This window comes from Strongylocentrotus purpuratus, unplaced genomic scaffold (assembly GCF_000002235.5).
Source record: "Strongylocentrotus purpuratus isolate Spur 01 unplaced genomic scaffold, Spur_5.0 spur5_scaffold_5, whole genome shotgun sequence".
Lineage (NCBI taxonomy): Eukaryota > Metazoa > Echinodermata > Echinoidea > Camarodonta > Strongylocentrotidae > Strongylocentrotus > Strongylocentrotus purpuratus.
In genome coordinates, this window is record NW_022145611.1 from 30500141 (window position 1) to 30518690 (window position 18550).

The 18550-nt window shown below is 34.6% G+C and overlaps 2 protein-coding genes across 3 annotated transcripts; one reads left to right on the plus strand and one right to left on the minus strand.

Annotated features, from left to right (window-relative positions):
- Positions 1–4802: 4802 nt before the first annotated feature.
- On the minus strand, positions 4803–9735 carry LOC584259 (multiple coagulation factor deficiency protein 2 homolog). Of its 2 annotated transcripts, none has more exons than XM_030999484.1 (3): positions 9643–9735; positions 8207–8380; positions 4803–5158 (listed from the first exon to the last, which is right to left on the minus strand). In XM_030999484.1, the coding sequence occupies exons 2-3, from the start codon at positions 8368–8370 to the stop codon at positions 4858–4860; spliced, it is 465 nt and encodes a 154-aa protein (XP_030855344.1). In that variant the 5' UTR covers positions 8371–8380; positions 9643–9735; the 3' UTR covers positions 4803–4857. The 2 variants fall into 2 exon arrangements, with proteins under 2 accessions (XP_030855344.1, XP_030855342.1); XM_030999482.1 differs by lacking the exon at positions 4803–5158 and adding an exon at positions 5165–6571.
- A 2055-nt stretch (positions 9736–11790) lies between these two features.
- LOC586375 (histone H3.3) lies at positions 11791–18261 on the plus strand. The gene is made up of 4 exons (XM_786159.5): positions 11791–11918; positions 12523–12680; positions 13714–13862; positions 16218–18261. Exons 2-4 carry the CDS (start codon positions 12548–12550, stop codon positions 16344–16346), a joined length of 411 nt encoding a protein of 136 aa, XP_791252.1. The 5' UTR covers positions 11791–11918; positions 12523–12547; the 3' UTR covers positions 16347–18261.
- The last annotated feature ends 289 nt before the right edge of the window (positions 18262–18550 follow it).

Sequence of the window (18550 nt, forward strand, 5' to 3'; positions counted from 1 at the left end):
TTTTATTTTATGACCCTCTTATATATAATATATATATATTCTTTTACTTCTACAGACTCACTATGAAACATGGGAATGTATAATATATGTTGTAATGCTAACATATAGCAGTCCTTTGATTTGATGCACTGGGTTTCATTTAATTTCAGTTGATGTGTGAAGTGTGCCGTTCATTTGAAAAACTTTCAGTCAGGGAGGAAATAATGACCAACATTTTGTGATGTACCTCTTGATAATTAATGTTTCTCATTGGGTGAGAGTATTCCTCAAGCCTAGCATGCAAATGGAATTGTATTCAACTTTCAGACTGCTTGCATTGGTTCTTCATCACTACTGAAAACCACATCAATTGAAACTCGGTTTATAAAATGATACCTATTGCTATATAAACAAAAACTTTCAAGTGTAAATGGACCTTTTATAGTTTCTGTTTTTCTATGAAGTACTATGTGAAGAATATGTTTTCGAGGACAATGTGTATTCATTCAGAATTTGTATGCATAAAATAATTACTGTAATAATGTGACAAGTTTTCAATCAAATGCATAATGTAGCTTATGTTGTTACATGATATTAAAAAAAATACTGTTGAGATCATAGTGTGTCATTTATTGTCCATGTTGATCTGTCAAATGTCTTGAAAGATTTTGTGTACCAATCAAAATATTAAGGAATTAGATAAATGATTCTATCAGTTTCCATGTTGATATGAAATTTGTCTTGGGCTATACGATTCATGTTCCTGCATTGTCTTACTGCTTTATAAGACAAAGACAATTTGGAACCATCAATGCTGGCAAATTTGAAAACAGGCTTACTCTACTGTGCATGCAGTATGTAAGCTAACAGAATTCATTTTGATATTCTGCAGTGAGGTAATTGAACTTATTGAAGTGAGGTTTGAACAAGAAATATTACTAATTCAGTTGGTTGGGGGTAAACACATGTATTTGATTTTTACCAAAATGTAATCAAGACATCGGAACAGTGTTGAATCTGACAAGATAGAAAGCTATACTGTGATTCTTTTGTATTGGTTTTACCAAGGGTCGTTTTTCATTTTTTGGAGAGCTCTTTTGGAGCTTTCCTATTGTTAAAGTTGCTCATGAGTGGATATATAGAGCCAACTTCACGAATATACCAACACATGAACATCTTTCAAGTTGTATGTAGCTCTCATTTATTTTTTCACTGGAAATAGAATGGGTAAGTTGAGGAAAGGAAATAATATACAACCCTTTTTGTAAACATAAAACTGATTACGGTTGAAATAAGTACATGTAAGAAGAAAAATACTTAATATACAGGTATAGTATGTACATATATGTCTTTAACTATTTTTAATTGGGTAAGTATATCCACGTTGTTTCTTTTCTGTGGAATACTTCTTTTTATGGGATCATACAAACCACATTCTAAATGTGTTTGAACTTCTCTTTGCTGCTCAGATGTCATAAGTATCTAATGAGTGTTGTTTGTGGTTTATGTATGTCAACTGTTTTAAAAAAAAGAGACAAATATGACAGAATTAAAAGTACTAGAAAGTTGTGTGCATCTTTGAGGAAGTAGTCGATGTTGATTTGAGTTGAACCTATCTGTCGCCACGTGTGCCGTAAAGATGTTAAAGGAAGGCACGCTAGCAACAAGTTGTATTCATTAGTGAAAAAAAGCGAAAGAATAAGCATGTGTACATAGGTCTATGTGCTTATTCTTTTTGTATTCGTTTTAACTTTACAGCTCTTTTGTTTTTTTATTTTACTTGAATGGTGACATTTGTTTTTCTTTGTTTAAATAGAACCTAAAATGAGTTTTAAATGGCAAGCGCACACACAAGGAGCAACTGGATAGAATTTGTATTCAGTGACTTTCATAGATTATATTTATACTTCATTGTGTTCTCTTTTTTCTTATGTTTAAATTGAATTATTAGCACCATTCATTTTATTGAAACAGCATGTATATACACAGCTTCTCTCTTTGCTTACACACCTACATAGACTGTGCCCATTCTTTTTGATGTACTATTGTATGTTAAGTACCCCCTCTCCCAGTACACAGTGATTTATGTCTCCTTTTCTCTCTATTCATAACTATATCTATATATATATTTCTCTCTCCATATCATTGTATTCTCTTTAATTTTCTTTACTCTAATGGACTTCCCTTTTTTTCCATTTACACTCGCTAGTGATGACTTGTAAATACATAAAACCATGTATAAATAATCATGATAAAAGATCAATACTATTTGTTAAATAAACATATTAAAAAACAGCCAAAATGGTTTGAATTTGTTGTCATTTGTTGTACTGTGCTATTGAGTGTTGACTGCAAGTGGTAAATTTGTTCATTAGCTCTGAAACAGACTAGGAATTAAAGTATCTTGGAGATGTCAAGAGTTACTTCTTTTTTTTTAATTTAAAAAAACTACCAACAAGCAAAATAAATTTGATTTCAGCTATGCCATGAAGGTAGTTTTGCTGAAGTAATAAAAAAAAAACTGGGGACCTACAGCTGGATGCTCTTGCAAAGTACGTGCAGATTACTGAGCTCATTATTGCATGGATTTGGTTTTCGATCCTTATTTATCATTTCATAAACATGCAGAAAAATTAAACAGAAAAGTGACAGTGCAAGCAAAATCGGTCAGGGAAGTGCCGAGACCCTACAATAAACACACAAACTTTCTTGTATGAAATAAGACCTCTTTGTTAATGGTTTTATATTCTGTGGATGTTTCTCAAAAAAGACTTGTAAATTTCCCAATGGATATACCATCTCTTCAAATGGAGTAATTTTTTTTTTTTTAATTGTCGGTAGTTCTTGGAAGAGAAGTCCATTAATATGTATAGGACAGTCCATATTAGTAATTTTTTTACTTTTCATACATGGTGAAATGTTTCACTCATTCTCATTCATAACCACAAACAATATAGAAGGTAATAATAACAAAAGATGACCCATATATAATTTCCTCCTGTTTATTTGTGGAAGAATTTTGTTTCACTTTCTTGTCACATCACGTTGAAAAAATATTTTGTATGTGAACTACAGCTACATATTGATTGCAACTGGGCAAGACAATTCAGCATTAAACAAAACATAAAATGAAAGAAATAGCCAGTGTCTATACCTCAGTATTGTTCTTTGAAACATATATGGGATTCACACACAGGAAATCAAGGAGACTTACTCAAACACAAGTCTCACTGATACAGTTATGTATCCAAAAGGCACTTTTGATATGGAAGGAAACTCTAACAAGTTATAGCACCGGCTTAATATATTCTTCTGTGGTAACTGTTTGTCTCCTCTGTTAAGTACAATTTTTATTTAAAATTAAGATTATCATTCTTTCAATGGAAAAAATATGAAATTAAGCAAATTATAACATATACATAAATAGTCCAATCAGAGAGTCAGTTATATTAAGCAAGCAGGGGTGTCGCTAGTTGGAATGAGTGTGATACCCCAATAAAAAAAATTAAAAAGAATACAGCACATTTTAACCTTGTGAAAATACAAACTCTGATATCCTTGTCTTGTATGTGCGGGATGGGACAAATTCAGAACTTGTCTCCAGAAATTTTAATAGTCTAATGATCCATTCATATTTTCTTGTTGAATTATTCTTTTCCTAATGAAATGTTCTAGCGATGCCATGTGCAGAATTTTGAAGAACAACCATTACTTATGATTTAACACTGTTTGAACAAGCAGAGCACCTCATTCATAAATATATGTATGGTAAGTAACATATTGAACAGGTAGAACATGAATCAACGAAAAATAGCGACCCATAATAACATACCAAGGATCCAGTGATACATATAACTTTAAAATATAAAAAAATATATAAGTTGTCCATTGTAATTCTAAATCATAAAAACTATTGGAGGCACAATATGATGTTATAGAAGCAAAAATAAACCTGACTTGTTAAGAAAGAAAAAAAACACCTATTTGATTTTCAAATAATGGTAGGTATAGTTTCCTATCAAAAACAAGTACCGGGGGTATATCTTTCAATGAAGAAAACGTTAGTAAACATATTTTGAAAATTAGCATTCAAGGGCAGCATAGACAAATAATCCTTTATTGTCATGATGACTTCATTGTGAAATATAGGATATGTTGAATTCAATATTCATTATCATTTAATGCAATGTGACCCTTTCAAAAAACAAATGAGTTGATGGTTTTAATAAATAAAAATCACAAGAATTTTTTTTGTATTTATGACAAAAAAAATTATGCAAGAGATGTTTCATTTGCAATATGTAGGTGAAAATGAGAGATAAGAATGTATTCATATTGTATTAAAACTTTAATTAAAAGGAGAAACCTTTTTGGAATTAAAACAATAAAAAAGATGATGAGCCACTCAAAATAAATTAGTACCATAGCTTTTGGCAATGAAGTGAATGAGGTATAAACATTTAATTACACTTCTAAATTATCTTTCAATCTACCCTCATAGTGGGAAACCATAGTGGACCATAGCCATGTTAAGTTAAAACACATTGAAAAGATTGAATTACCACCACTTCTGGATAGCACGATTAGTTTTTAGTATGAAGTAAAAGAGTGAAAAAAAGTGTGAAAATATGAAAAAGTATGGTTATAGTCTTATAGATGACAAATTTCACAGTTTCTTAATAAAGTATTTGATCATGTAAATTGAAACGGTCTTACACTAAATAAGAACGCTCCTTTTGAGCTTCTTATCTTAGGAACTTTACTAATATGCACCTTTAAAATGTTTACCTGTAGAATGTACGGCAGTTATGAGGAATGATGTATTTTTGGACAGAAGAACATGATTTTTTCACCTAGGATTTCTGCTGCTAACAGATATTATAGTGATTGCGTAGCAGCATATTCCGGGTAATCAATATAACCATCTTGATTCTTGTCATCATCCCTCAAAATAGGATCAATCAAGTTCATAAGGTCATCCTCTTTGAGTGGTTCAGCATTGGGGGCGCCGTCATGGTGATAATGGGTCATCGCATTGAGGAGCTCCAGTCCATCCAGTCTGTTGTTATGATCGTAGTCATGGAGTTTGAAGTAGTGTAGCTGAAGCTGTTTCTCGGTCATCTCATTCTCTGGGATGCCCTCTATGTCTATGATCCCATCAAGGTGCTCTCGTATGTGCCTAGGAGGAGATGGAGAGAAAGAGATCACATGTATACAATCATAGCCTATAAGGCTTTCATGATTCATACCTTGAAGGCTCTAATATTGAAAACAAAACAATCATTGGAAATACAGATATAGTGTGATGGCAAGTCTAGGGCAATAAATTCCCACTCCTCTATCTTTACTAATTCACACTTCAAAGGATCTTACATAAATCCATTGGGAAATTATATACCCAATAGGAAAATAGAAATAAAAGACAATCATACATGTACACATACATGTCCATGTATCCATATATAACCTTTTGCCTATAACTATCAATTACAAAATATGTGATATTTGCATAAATACAGGTAAATATAATATATACATGTACATTTTTATACAAAAAAACACTTTCTTTTTAATGTTAATCTGCTAGCAATATTAAAAGTGTGGTACCCTACATAATCTACATGTGCTAAAATAAAATTGGCAAAATATTCCTAACTTCAAAACTCTTTAGTTTGTAACATGTATTGTAGCTTAAAATAACTTTACAACATGCTCACATGTAAAAACAAAAGTACTGGTTTAACAGGCAGCTTAGACGTATTCCCTAGAAGTTGAAACACATTGGTTGTTCATTCAATAAGTTACATTTACAAAGTAAATACACACTCACTAGAAAACAAGAACTTTAATAATAGTTGCAAGTACAGTCGGAACTCAGAAGCACAATATTTCTAGTAAATTTTGCATAGGCTTTTGCATACATGATATCTAGAAATCTTTTTGAAAAACAGGTAGAATAACATTTAAAATGATTTAAAAATCTGGCCCATTTCATCTCCAGTCTTCATCCAGCATTGAATCATACAACATTCACACAGCTGTAGACCACTGCCAAACCAGTATCGTAGCAATGTTTCTTGTATGATCCTTTGAACCTTGCTAGTCATAACCATTATTACATGATCTCCTCCTTTTTAGTTCTCCTTGTATAAAAGCTCATACAGGATCTCCTTCAAAACCATTCAGTCATCTTCAGTCATCTTCACCATAATTGTATTAATCTTCATCCTCATCATCATAGTCGTCCTCCTCATCCTCATCATAATCATCCTCCTCTTCGTCTGTTGATCGATCATCAAGTCCTCTGGAAAACTCCACATAATCCACATAACCATCCCGGTCGATATCATCATCCTCCAAGATCACATCCACTATCTCAATGATCTTCTCCTCCGACATCACTCCACCATGATGCCCTCCTTCTGTATCCCATCCCTCATCCACATGGAGAATGGACTGCATCAGTTCCAGTCCGTCTAGTTTCTTGTTGCGGTCCATGTCATGGGAGTGGAAGTAATGGAACTGCATCCTTTGAGGAGACAGGTCAATGGCATCAACATCCACTGTATCTTGGAGATGGGATCTGATGTGACTGTATGGTGGAGTGATGAAAGAAAGGATTCCTCAGTCACTCATACTGCAAGATCCAAGTGCTCAACTCATGCTAGCTCTCACATTTAAATGAAGACATCTGCTCAGTATTCATGTATTAGCTTAATGCCTCACCGAAAAGCATTCCTTTTACTAAACGTTAGTTGCTTTAAATCACGTGCTCTTAACCACATCAAACTACATATCAACATGGATTGAGATTTTGAGTCAACAAAAAGAAAACCTAAATTTAGCTGACTGTCGTCAAAACCAGAGAAAATATGCTAAATCTTCCTTCACAGGTCCATGCTGTGTTTATTTGGAGATTGTCCTATATTGACTTCCCTAAATGGGTCAATCTTACATGAAATAAAGTCGTTAACAACCTCGCAATATCAATTCTAGTATAACAGACAAGATATAAAAACCCTGTTGTGGGGTGCATTTACACATGGTAATCAGCTTGTTTCTGCATATTTGATGATTAATCTAGTTCTCTTCCTTTTTCTTACACCGTATTCAAAATGTTCATTCATTCTCCACAATTTAAAAACAAACAAAAAACATTTACAGTACCGTAATTCTTATTTGCAATACTTTAAGGCCCTACTGAATAATACTTAAATATACAGTATACATACTGTACATATATTAGAGCCAACTGTCCTCAATCACATGCAATCTGACAAACAGTAATTCAGACAAAAACATGATGAATAGGATCTTCTTGTAAAATAACTTGCATTGCTATAGAGCTTTCATGGATGATTTACAGGCAATGATTTTGTTAAATTATGTTAAAGATCATACAAAAAGATATATATCGTAGTTTGTAATTGTATATAGTTTTGATAAGTAGATGCATAATATGAGGTATTTTTTTACAGAATAGAGTATTTCACCACTTCACTTCTCATTCAAATTATTAAATATATATATCATTACACACTATAAAAGCTTTATCAATATGTTCAAAATTCTGGATGATATATAAGGAAGGTAAAATTACAAAGCAGTCATCCCAAATAAGCAGAGAGCACTCCTGATAATACTGATGCAATATAAACTACATTGTATCTTATTTGACTATGGCATATGATTGTTAGTCTTAAGTTATTATACATTGAGCAAAAAAGGAAGTATCTCTCATATCCTTTAAAACTTTAGGGATCATGCAAATAACACACACAATGGCAAAAAGCTTTGCAAATCTGAAAGAACAGCAAGCATAGCAAAAGTTAACACTCTAAAATTTCTATTACAATCTTTGTTGCATTACCTGAAAAAAAAGTAATCTACGATTCATGAATATTGTTTCAAAAAAGTAAATATCATTTCCCTATTTGTTAATTAAGAATAAAAATATGACTATTGAGTACATGTAATCCATAACATTAGCAATTTCAGGTTTTCAAACATTGCCATAAAATTGTGAAAAAGTGAAAAAGTTAGAATGGTGTCTTGGTGTTTAAAATTTGACCACAATCACATTAACAAAACAAAAAAAACTCAGACAACCTTTTGAGGATAGCTTTACATGTAGGTATTCTTATTGAGACCAAGGGAAATCAAGACAACTTTTACTTGGTCAAGAAGTAGACTTTATTTAATAACTAATCTGCCTATTGTTACTTACTGTATGTCTTGAATGTGAGACCTGTCCCTCATGAGGCTGGCGGGTGGACCAACTTTGATATGATGTTCCTCTCGTCCATCTTCAGCAGCTGCAACTTGGATTGACTTCACCATGACGATGGCAAGAAAGAGACTGTGTAATGCTGCTTGGGGAGACCTCATCATTGTTGATATTCTGTAGAAAGAAGAAAAAAGAAGAAGAAAAAAAAGGGAGGAAAAAGGTCTCACAGATTAAACAAAAGGATAACATTAACTGTCTACATACATTGTAGCTATTTTTGTAAATGGGAAAAGAAAGTATCCACTCTAACCATAAAGGCTTGATGATTTATGAAATTGATAGCTTTAAATCACAAAGCCCTAGTCTACTCATCCAAAAAGCTGAATTTGCCATTACTTGGACTATATTTGGTACAATTTCAGCATCTGAACACTACCAACAGTCCAACACAACTACAATTTTTTTTTGCAAAAAAAACTAAATAACAATTCTTTGTTTAATATGCCAATAATGATGCTTTTGTGATGATGTAAGTTTCATTTGTATCAGTGTATCTTTGAATGTAAACCATGTATATCTAATAAATATCTAATAAATCCTCTGATGAGGCAAAAGAAAAAAAAAACACAACTACAAAACTCACAAATCACTTGAAATTATTGTTTTGGTGTTTCAATCTTTTTATAATGCAAGCCATGAATTAAATTATACATTTTTAAGTCTTCTGCCATTTTCCCAGAGAGTGCTCATATCCTTGTCTAGACTCTAGTTAGCCTGTCAACCAGGGCTGCGTCTCACGAAACTGTCATCATAAGAACAAGTTCAGCGACATCCCATTAAAATGCGTGTATTAAGTTTAACACGCGTTTCAATGGGATGTTGTCGCTGAACTTGTACCATACTTATGACGATTTCGTGAGACGCAGCCCAGCATGACCAGTAATATTTATCATATCTAACTCCAACTCTAACTCTCACTTACTTAGACCTATAAATATCTAACGACCATTAACAACTTTTAAATCATGATTATTTGAACAATTGATGAAGATCATTTAGATCTAGACTAGATCTAGTATGTTTTAGTAGGGTATCTCCACGCCGTACGCCGGAGTTAGGGGTCAAAGTCTGGATATGATTCTGAACTAGCACCCAATGAATAAGACAACTGCAACAGCTATGCCTTGCATGCCCTCGTCCCAGGGGCCAGCCCCGGCCCCGCGGGCAGGGCCAGGGACGCGCGGTGCTGAGACCGAGTCTGAGGCTGAACCTCGAGCTCTAGCTCCCAAAATACCAAAGTTGGCAAGTGCCGCTGCGGCCCGAACGCGACGTGGCTACCGGGAACCAACACACAACACAACAATTTCACATTTCAAAATATTTGATGCATCATGTATTATATAGGACTAGGCCTACAAGATATAAAAGGAAATTACCTTGGTGCTGTCTTTGCCAATGGTAATTTTGTTGTTTATGTAGGACACGTATGATGGCAGAAATTACGGGATAGTAACTCATGGTTGGATACTGCGGAAGAACAAATTTATATGAATTAAGGATATTAATATATTTGTTTTTGTTCATTCATTCATTTTAAATTTGTAAATTAATTTTTAAAAATATAATTTGATTTGATGTTTTTTAAGGTAATTATTTAAAAAATAACATATAATTTTGAAATATTTAATAACATAATCATAAAAACGGCAACCCAATCTTCAGCTTTTAGGGATGCGTCTAATATAGTTGACAATTTTCATTTATTTTGATTATTCTAGTTACACAGTCTCTATGAGATCATTTGAAACTTGAATTCTAGATACTCATTCTAGTAACTATTAAAAGCTAATGAAACTATTCAAAATGATTTGGAAAAAATACCAAATTATCCCCAATTATAAATTTTATTCATATAAACGAATTTTAGTCTCCCAAGTCAAAACTTTTCTTCAACATTAAGGTTAGCGGTGCCTGTAATTTTAGACTATAAAGCTTACTCGATAAAAATGCCTCACCCCGCAAAAAAATCGCCACCATCACACCAACCCCTTCGCCCTCTACCTATCATCTCTCCCAACCATCACTTGATTTTACTTGATACGGCTCATTGCATGGTAATTTCGGTTGAAGATACATAATATACCATTCGTAGTAGGTCCATGAATATACACTATTTCAACTAGTTTCTCTCTTTCTCACTTGATCTCAGCTCCATTTCTCAACACCCTTTATCTTCCCCTCGTGATAATATTCACTTCTATCTACCCCCTTTTTTCCTCTTGTTCCTCCCCCTCTCCCCCCCCCCCCCCCTCTCTCTCTCTCTCTCTCTCTCTCTCTCTCTCTCTCTCCCATGCTCTCTCTCTCTCTCTCTCTCTCTCTCTCTCTCTTTCCCTCTCATCAGCTACCCCTATAATCTCTCCTATATCTCCTTCATTATCTATTTGATATCACTTGAGTAGGCCTGCATTAATAAAATGCTGATGCAATGTATAATTCTTTGTATTTTTCAGTTTGTTTATGTAACATTTCTTTTGTATATTCTATTTTTATCATTTCATTATTCTAAATATAAACTGACCCGTTTCAGCCTGGGCTGGTGGTCAGTTTAAGTCTTATAGACCAATAAATAGATCGGAGATAAATACTATGAATAAATTAGGCGAAAAGGGGTGGGGAGGGGAAGGGGCTTACCAGCCAATCTTCAATGAAAACAAATTCCCTTTCATTTTTCTTCATATACCGTATGCGGGAAGGAAGAAATTGAAACGAATGACATTATGTCCATCAGGCGCATACGCAGGGGGGTGTTTGGGGGGTTAAACCCCCCCTTTGGTATTTTTATGTGTGTAAACCACCCTAAAAAATCCCTAAAACCCCCCCCCCCCCCTTTGGATTTTTTTTTTTTTTTTTTTTTTTTTTTAATTATTTAAAAAAAAAAAAAATTAAAAAAAACGAGACCAAAAAAAAAAAAAGTGTTCTCTTCCCCCCCCCCCCCACTGAGCGACTTTTTGGCTGGCTGAGTCGTTGCGATTTTTTTTGGACTCCCCCCCCCCCCCCCCCCCAAAAAAAAAAAAGTGTCCGAATGGTTCGTTTTACAACTCACCAGAATCTGAATCGACTGGATAATATGTCATTTGTGATAATCGGACATTAGCACTCTTGAATAACTTGGAATTTGGATTCGCGTCCGATCGTGAGAAATATTTAATAATCATAATTCAATGTAAATCACCGGTATGTACTTCATTTTTTTTAAATAACGTTTCTTTACATTCGTCAATTACTGGTACTCACTGAAAAATTGTGAATAGATGAATGCAAGACAGATTTTTTTTAAAAATACATGTAACAATATCAGTTGGAAAATTATCTTACGAAGTGATGGATTTATTTATTTATTAGTTTACCTGATATTTAGACAGGGTGACTTGATCATTATCACCAATAATGGTGGTCTTCCCTTGAGGCCCCTGCTAAACATAACAGGAGCAATATGGATTTGGAAGGAGTGAACCCCCCCCCCCCCCCCCCCCCCCCGAAGCCAAGGTCCAGAATGCCACTAAATAAATTGGTTGCCAGAGTAGTCACAAATTTGAAACGATAGATTTAGCTGTAATAACAAAGGGCGAGTTGACTCAATACTATAATTAATTACACTCTATTTCTGTTGTTGTCAAAAAAACGGCTCTATAAATTTCCTGAACTAAGCTAGGTAAGTGACATTTTACGTTTACAGGACAGTCATTAGTGATAGAATTGTATGTGTTGTTGATCTAGCATTTAATATAAGAGCTTGTCGGGCTTATAAGAATATTTGTTAAACTGAAGTTATAGAAATATTCGTATAAAAATTGCTCCAAACACAATCGCTAGCTCAGCTTCAGCGACTGAGCTGAGTGCGTTGATTGTGAGCGCGATCCAGCAGCCCTTCGCTTCAGCCAGTGGCAGTGTGCTCCGCTCCGGCGGCGCGGGGAGACTCTGCTGGCCTGGCGAGCTTGAGCCTGAGGCTGAGGCCTTGCTTTAGCTAGCTTGGAGCTGCAATTGCTGCTGGGGAGTAAATGTCCCCAGTTGTCTGAAGAGCTCCGTTGCTTAGGATGCTTGGGACACTGGGGAATCTTGTAGATAAACGGGCAAGATTATAATAAATCTCTCGGAATAAGTAATTCTTTGAGGTGAGGTTTCGATGTTTCCTTTAGTCTCGGGCTTTATTTATAGGTCTAGTTTGTTTTTAAGCCTAAATAAAACATGGTTAATCTAGATGTACATGATCAAGACGTATATTTGCATGATTTCTCTATCGTCTTTATGATTCATAGACAAGGCTAACAGATTACATAAACCATGGCTCGTACCAAGCAGACAGCTCGAAAGTCTACTGGAGGGAAAGCCCCTCGTAAGCAGCTTGCTACCAAGGCAGCCCGTAAGAGTGCCCCCTCTACAGGTGGAGTCAAGAAACCTCATCGTTACAGGCCAGGTAATATTAACACCACCCTACATAGACCGAATTTTCCGTCTCTTTCGTTCGTTAGCCTCTTATTGGGGTAGGGTCGGCCGGCTCTCTCTTTAGAGACGGAAGCCGTTTATACACATGTCCTTGCTAACGCCACGGCCAGTCCTGGTCGTAGCGTTTTGCCCCCAAAATCCCCCAAAATGTCATTTTACCTCGAGCATGTTATATTGTAAATTAGGCCTAGGCTATAATAAATCAGTTCCACTTACCAACTTGACTGAAATAATCAGTTTAATAGTCCCTTTTTAGGAAATTATGGGTCAAAATCGAAATCCATTTTGAAAATCTTTTTCAACATGGATTCCGATTTTGACCCATAATTTCCTAAAAAGGGACTATTAAACTGATTATTTCAGTCAAGTTGGTAAGTGGAACTGATTTATTATAGCCTAGGCCTAATTTACAATATAACATGCTCGAGGTAAAATGACATTTTGGGGGATTTGGGGGGCAAAACGCTACGACCAGGACTGGCCGTGGCGTTAGCAAGGACATGTGTATAAACGGCTTCCGTCTCTAAAGAGAGAGCCGGCCGACCCTACCCCAATAAGAGGCTAACGAACGAAAGAGACAGAAAATTCGGTCTACACCCTACAATGCTAGTTATCCAACTAAAAAAAATTTGAATCAACAGGAAAAGAAACAAAAATGTAATCACAGTTAAAACATAAATACACTTCATTGCTAATGCTATCAAGAGTATTACCCATAATTACTAACTACAAATGTTCAAATGTCCCCACTTTAACATGGAATTAATTTTTACCATTGAATTTTGACTTCAAAGCCTGTTTCTGAAATGATTGTTTATTGTACCAATTTTTTTCAGGGACATACAAAATTTGCTGTTTTAAGTGTTACAGGTTATGTTGAACATATTTTTTTTTTATAGAAAAGAAGTAATGGAGGGGTTTAATCAACATTAGCACTGAGAGGAGGGATAATGCATAAAAAGGTTTATCATTTTGAATTGTTTGATTACACGATCATGTTGCAGGTACTGTTGCCCTTCGAGAGATCCGTCGCTACCAGAAGAGTACTGAGCTGCTCATCCGCAAGCTGCCATTCCAGCGTCTGGTCCGTGAGATTGCTCAGGATTTCAAGACTGAGTTGAGGTTTCAAAGTGCTGCTATTGGTGCTCTGCAGGTACGTAAAGGGGTTCTTGCTCGAGCATTTATTGGTTCAGGAAAAATGGAATACTGAGGGCAAATTAAATACACCAATAAGCACTTGAACCTACATATTTGGTTTGTTAATCATAAATCTCCCTCTGCAAGGCCTCCTTTTTCCTCAGTATGGACCAAGGGGTAAACAAATTCCTGTTTAGAATAAGGGAATGAACAGACGTGTTAACAGAATTTTATAACTCTAATAATGTTAAGAAGTAATATTGTAAGAGATTGGATATTGCACAGTTTTCCTTTTCTTACAATAGGTAGGCTAGGCAAGTAATTTAGAAAGAAGATAACATATTTTAACCTGCTAAGTAATTTAAGTTTCTGTAATGTAAATGAATCCCTTCTCTGCTTCTGTGATCATGTTTTAAAAAATGCCTCATACATGGCTTATGCATTTTATAAATCTCTTTGGCAAGTTTTTACCTTTCAGAGTTATCAGCTTAAAGTATTGACTGTTATTGCTCTTTTTATAGATTCAACAAAGAGTTTTTTATGCCTCCGCCACCGAAGGTGGTGCCGGAGGCATCATGTTTTCGGGTTGTCCGTCCGTACGTCCGTCCGTCCGTACGTCCGTCCGTCCGTCCGTCCGTCCGTACGTCCGTCCCGTTTGACCGTTATCACAATATCTCAAGAACCATTTAAGATTTAAACTTAAGACTCGGGAATAGTATTTATCACCATAGGAAGACGATCTGATTAGATTTTGGAGTACGTAGGTCAAAGGTCACAGGTCACAGAGGTCAACTTATGAAATTCCTTGTATTGAGTTTGTTAGCGCGATATCTCAAGAACCATTTGAGATTTAAACTTCAAACTTAAGGATAGTATGTATCACCATAGGAAGACGATCTGATTAGATTTTGGAGCACGTATGTCAAAGGTCAAGGGTCACAGAGGTCAACTTATGAAATTCCATACATTGAGATTGTTATCATGATATCTCAAGAACCACTGGAGATTTAAACTTCAAACTTAGTGATAGTGTGTATCACTATAGGAAAACAATCTGATTAGATTTTGGAGCACGTATGTCAAAGGTCAAGGGTCACAGAGGTCAACTTATGAAATTCCATACATTGAGATTGTTATCATGATATCTCAAGAACCACTGGAGATTTAAACTTCAAACTTAGTGATAGTGTGTATCACTATAGGAAAACAATCTGATTAGATTTTGGAGCACGTAGGTCAAAGGTCAAGGGTCACAGAGGTCAACTTATGAAATTCCATACATTGAGATTGTTATCATGATATCTCAAGAACCACTGGAGATGTAAAAACTTCAAACTTAATGATAGTGTGTATCACCATAGGAAGACAATCTGATTAGATTTTGGAGCACGTAGGTCAAAGGTCAAAGGCCACAGCGCACATTATGAATGCAAAAACAGCTTGTGATCGCGTTATCTCAAGAACCGATTGATGGATTCATGCCAAAATTAGGTCATGTTTGTTACTTGCAGAGCCAATGAACTGAGTAGATTCTTGGTTCATAAGGTCAAAGGTCAAAGGTCATGGGCCCATTATGTATGCAAAAATAGCTTGTGAACGCATTTTCATTAGAACTGACAGATGGATTACTATTTAACTCAGAACATCTTGCAGAGCCAATGAACTGAGTAGATTTTATGGTCATGAGGTCAAAGATCAAAGGGTCATATATGTATATGAGAAATTGCTTGTAATCACAATATTCTGAGAACCTGTCAATGGATTACCATTGAACGTGAATTCAATTTTTTTTTTCTGTTTTGGTTTGTAAAATTGCTCTATAACGGAGGCATCATTTTCGACTGCGCGCAGTCGAATTCCATCTAGTTTTCTGTATTATCTACCAAATAATTTTTATTTAATTTGTCATAAATTGCTGTTTAGAATGAGAGAGGAGGGAAGGATAAATATACTATTCACTTTGTATCCACTTTCTCTTACGAATGCTCTAAGAATCATCCTAATTAATGGAAATGTGATATCGCTCTTTGAAATTGACTATATATGTAGGTATATGGTTGGAATGTAGAAAGAGAAAGTTTGGACATTTGCTTGCATTATGCTGTTCCTCTGAAAATCAGTTTCATTGCTTTGTTCCAGACCACACTTTAGCAAAATTATGTTGAAAAATTAGTTTTCATTATAAATTTTCAACATAAATCATGTCTATCTGAAATACCGCTTGAAGAGCAGAGTTTTTTTGTCTAATAATTTGTTAAAAATAAAAATAAAAGAGAAATTGCTCTTATTGTGAATATTATTCATTCACACCTTCAGTGCAGCAATTATAAACAATAAAGCTTTGTTTTTCTCTTGATCTCTCTGTTTATAGGAGGCGAGCGAAGCTTACCTAGTTGGTCTCTTTGAGGACACCAACCTGTGCGCCATCCATGCCAAGCGTGTCACCATCATGCCCAAGGACATCCAGCTGGCTCGTCGCATCCGTGGAGAACGTGCTTAGACGCAACCTCCATCATCAATCTTGCTGTCATTCTTCAAAATCATTGTTTGCACTTTAAATTTCTTCATCTTCACCTTGTTTGCACTTGTTGACTTTTTTTAGAAAACATTCTTTCCTGGCAATATTTTAGATTGGATATGGTTATTATGATTGGTCAAAGGAGATTTTTACCATCCACTGAGTTTTTGGTATAGCATTTATATACACACAAACACACATGTTCCCAAAAATGAGTAGGAAATATGCAATTTCATCCTTTTAATATTTAGCGAGTATTTTTACCTTTCTCTCTGTATGTCTAAAAATGACCATACACTTTTATTAAAAAATGGGAAATAAACTCCAAATTTTCAGAGCCAGACGATCTATATGTCTATATGTCATAGTTATCAAATGGAGATGAAAACAGCTAATTGGAGTGCTCAAAATTACTGGCAGACTGGGAATTCAATGTGAATAGATTTTTATTACAGGATACTTACATGGCCCAATCACCACAAAATGAAATACAGTATCTTTGTTGTAATGAAGATTTTGAGACACCACCATATTTATCCATAATGTGAATTTCCATACAATATCACTGTTCTAATAACAGGAAAAGGCAAGGAAAATTATATGTCAGGAAGGATTGAATGTATTGTACATAAGTTATCTTTCAAGTTTTAGAATAGTATTCTTGTGAATCCGTTTGACTGTTTATCCTAGATCAGATCGTAACATAGTAGACAGTGTATTACATGTGTTATCAAAAAAGAATGTAAATTAACAGAATGATGGGTGCTGTGATAAAATACAACATTTCTTTTATAAGCTGAAGCCATGAGATTTTGTTTGAAATTTAACGTCTTTGTTGAGGCTTTTTTTTTACATTGTTGTTTTGTTTATATACTCCGAGTATGCTATTGGTGCTCGTTCATTACATGAGTAGAGTTTATTTAACACCATCGATATCCAATAAGTTTAATATGCTTCTCATTTATTCATGACAGGATTGGTTATTCAAGTAACTGTTGCATAAATACATGTACATGTAGTCGCAATCCTTAATATTAATAATTATACCTGAATCCATGTTTTATGTTATATCATTCAAGGTAGTGATTAATTTTACAAACCTCCAACAAAAAATTAGTAAGGGCATACTGTCTTGATAATGATCATCTTGTTTGTAAAACCAAACGTTTAATTAGTTTCCAAGGAGATACATATTTTTTTGCATTCTGATGTAATTCAGCGAGGACACTTGACATTCTATTAAAAAAAAGTTGAGAGAGGAAAACTCTGTCCCAGATTTTTAAACTTTTGATTTGCTCTTGCCCCTAACATTTGCCATGGAGATACATGTACATGTATCATGTGTTTTAGTAATTCATGTCATATCAGTTTTTTTTTTTTTTAATTTTAAGTATTATTCATTGTGTGGGCTGCTAGTGGGTGAATAGTTAATTGTTTGTAAGCTTTTACTAATGTATTGTATGTAAGATCCCTTGGTACTTCATGTAAAACTGATTCCAGATGAAATGCACTCACAAAGGACCAAAGGATTCTGATTTTAAAGTTTGTACCATTCCTATATATGCAAGTTTGGTCAAGTCATATTCAGTATTTTCTTAATGTGTGTTTATTGGTTTAGGGGTGAAACACTATCCACTTCACTCTCAGGACTACCTCTGCTAACTTCTCTGCTGCATTACAATAATAACATTATATCTAGAAAGTATAGTCTTTCAAACATTTCACACATATCATCCACAAGTATGTTTCAACATAATGTGCTAAACCACAATACAAACAAAAGATTTTCATTCAAACTGTAAGATATGAATAACCTGTTAATCAGCTGGCCTATCAATCTTTATGTACAAGTAGTGCTTTTGTGGTAGTTTTACAATAAATTAAAAAACGTTGTGAATATTTTGTATCTTCTGAACTTATTTTATTCTGTTGATTTCCTTTTATCTATGTGCTGCATAGGGAATGTTCTACTTTTTTTTTTTGGTGGGGGGGGGGGGATAAAAACTACATTTCTTAATGTATTTTGGTTGCCCATTTCTTTGACGATGATTGTTTATTATACAAATGATGCATACATGCATTTGCATACAACAAAACTCCTAGATCATTGTTATTTGATGTAAAAAGATTTCATCAAGATTGTTTTGCGACAGTATGGCTGACAAATAAATCTCAAGTTTAATACC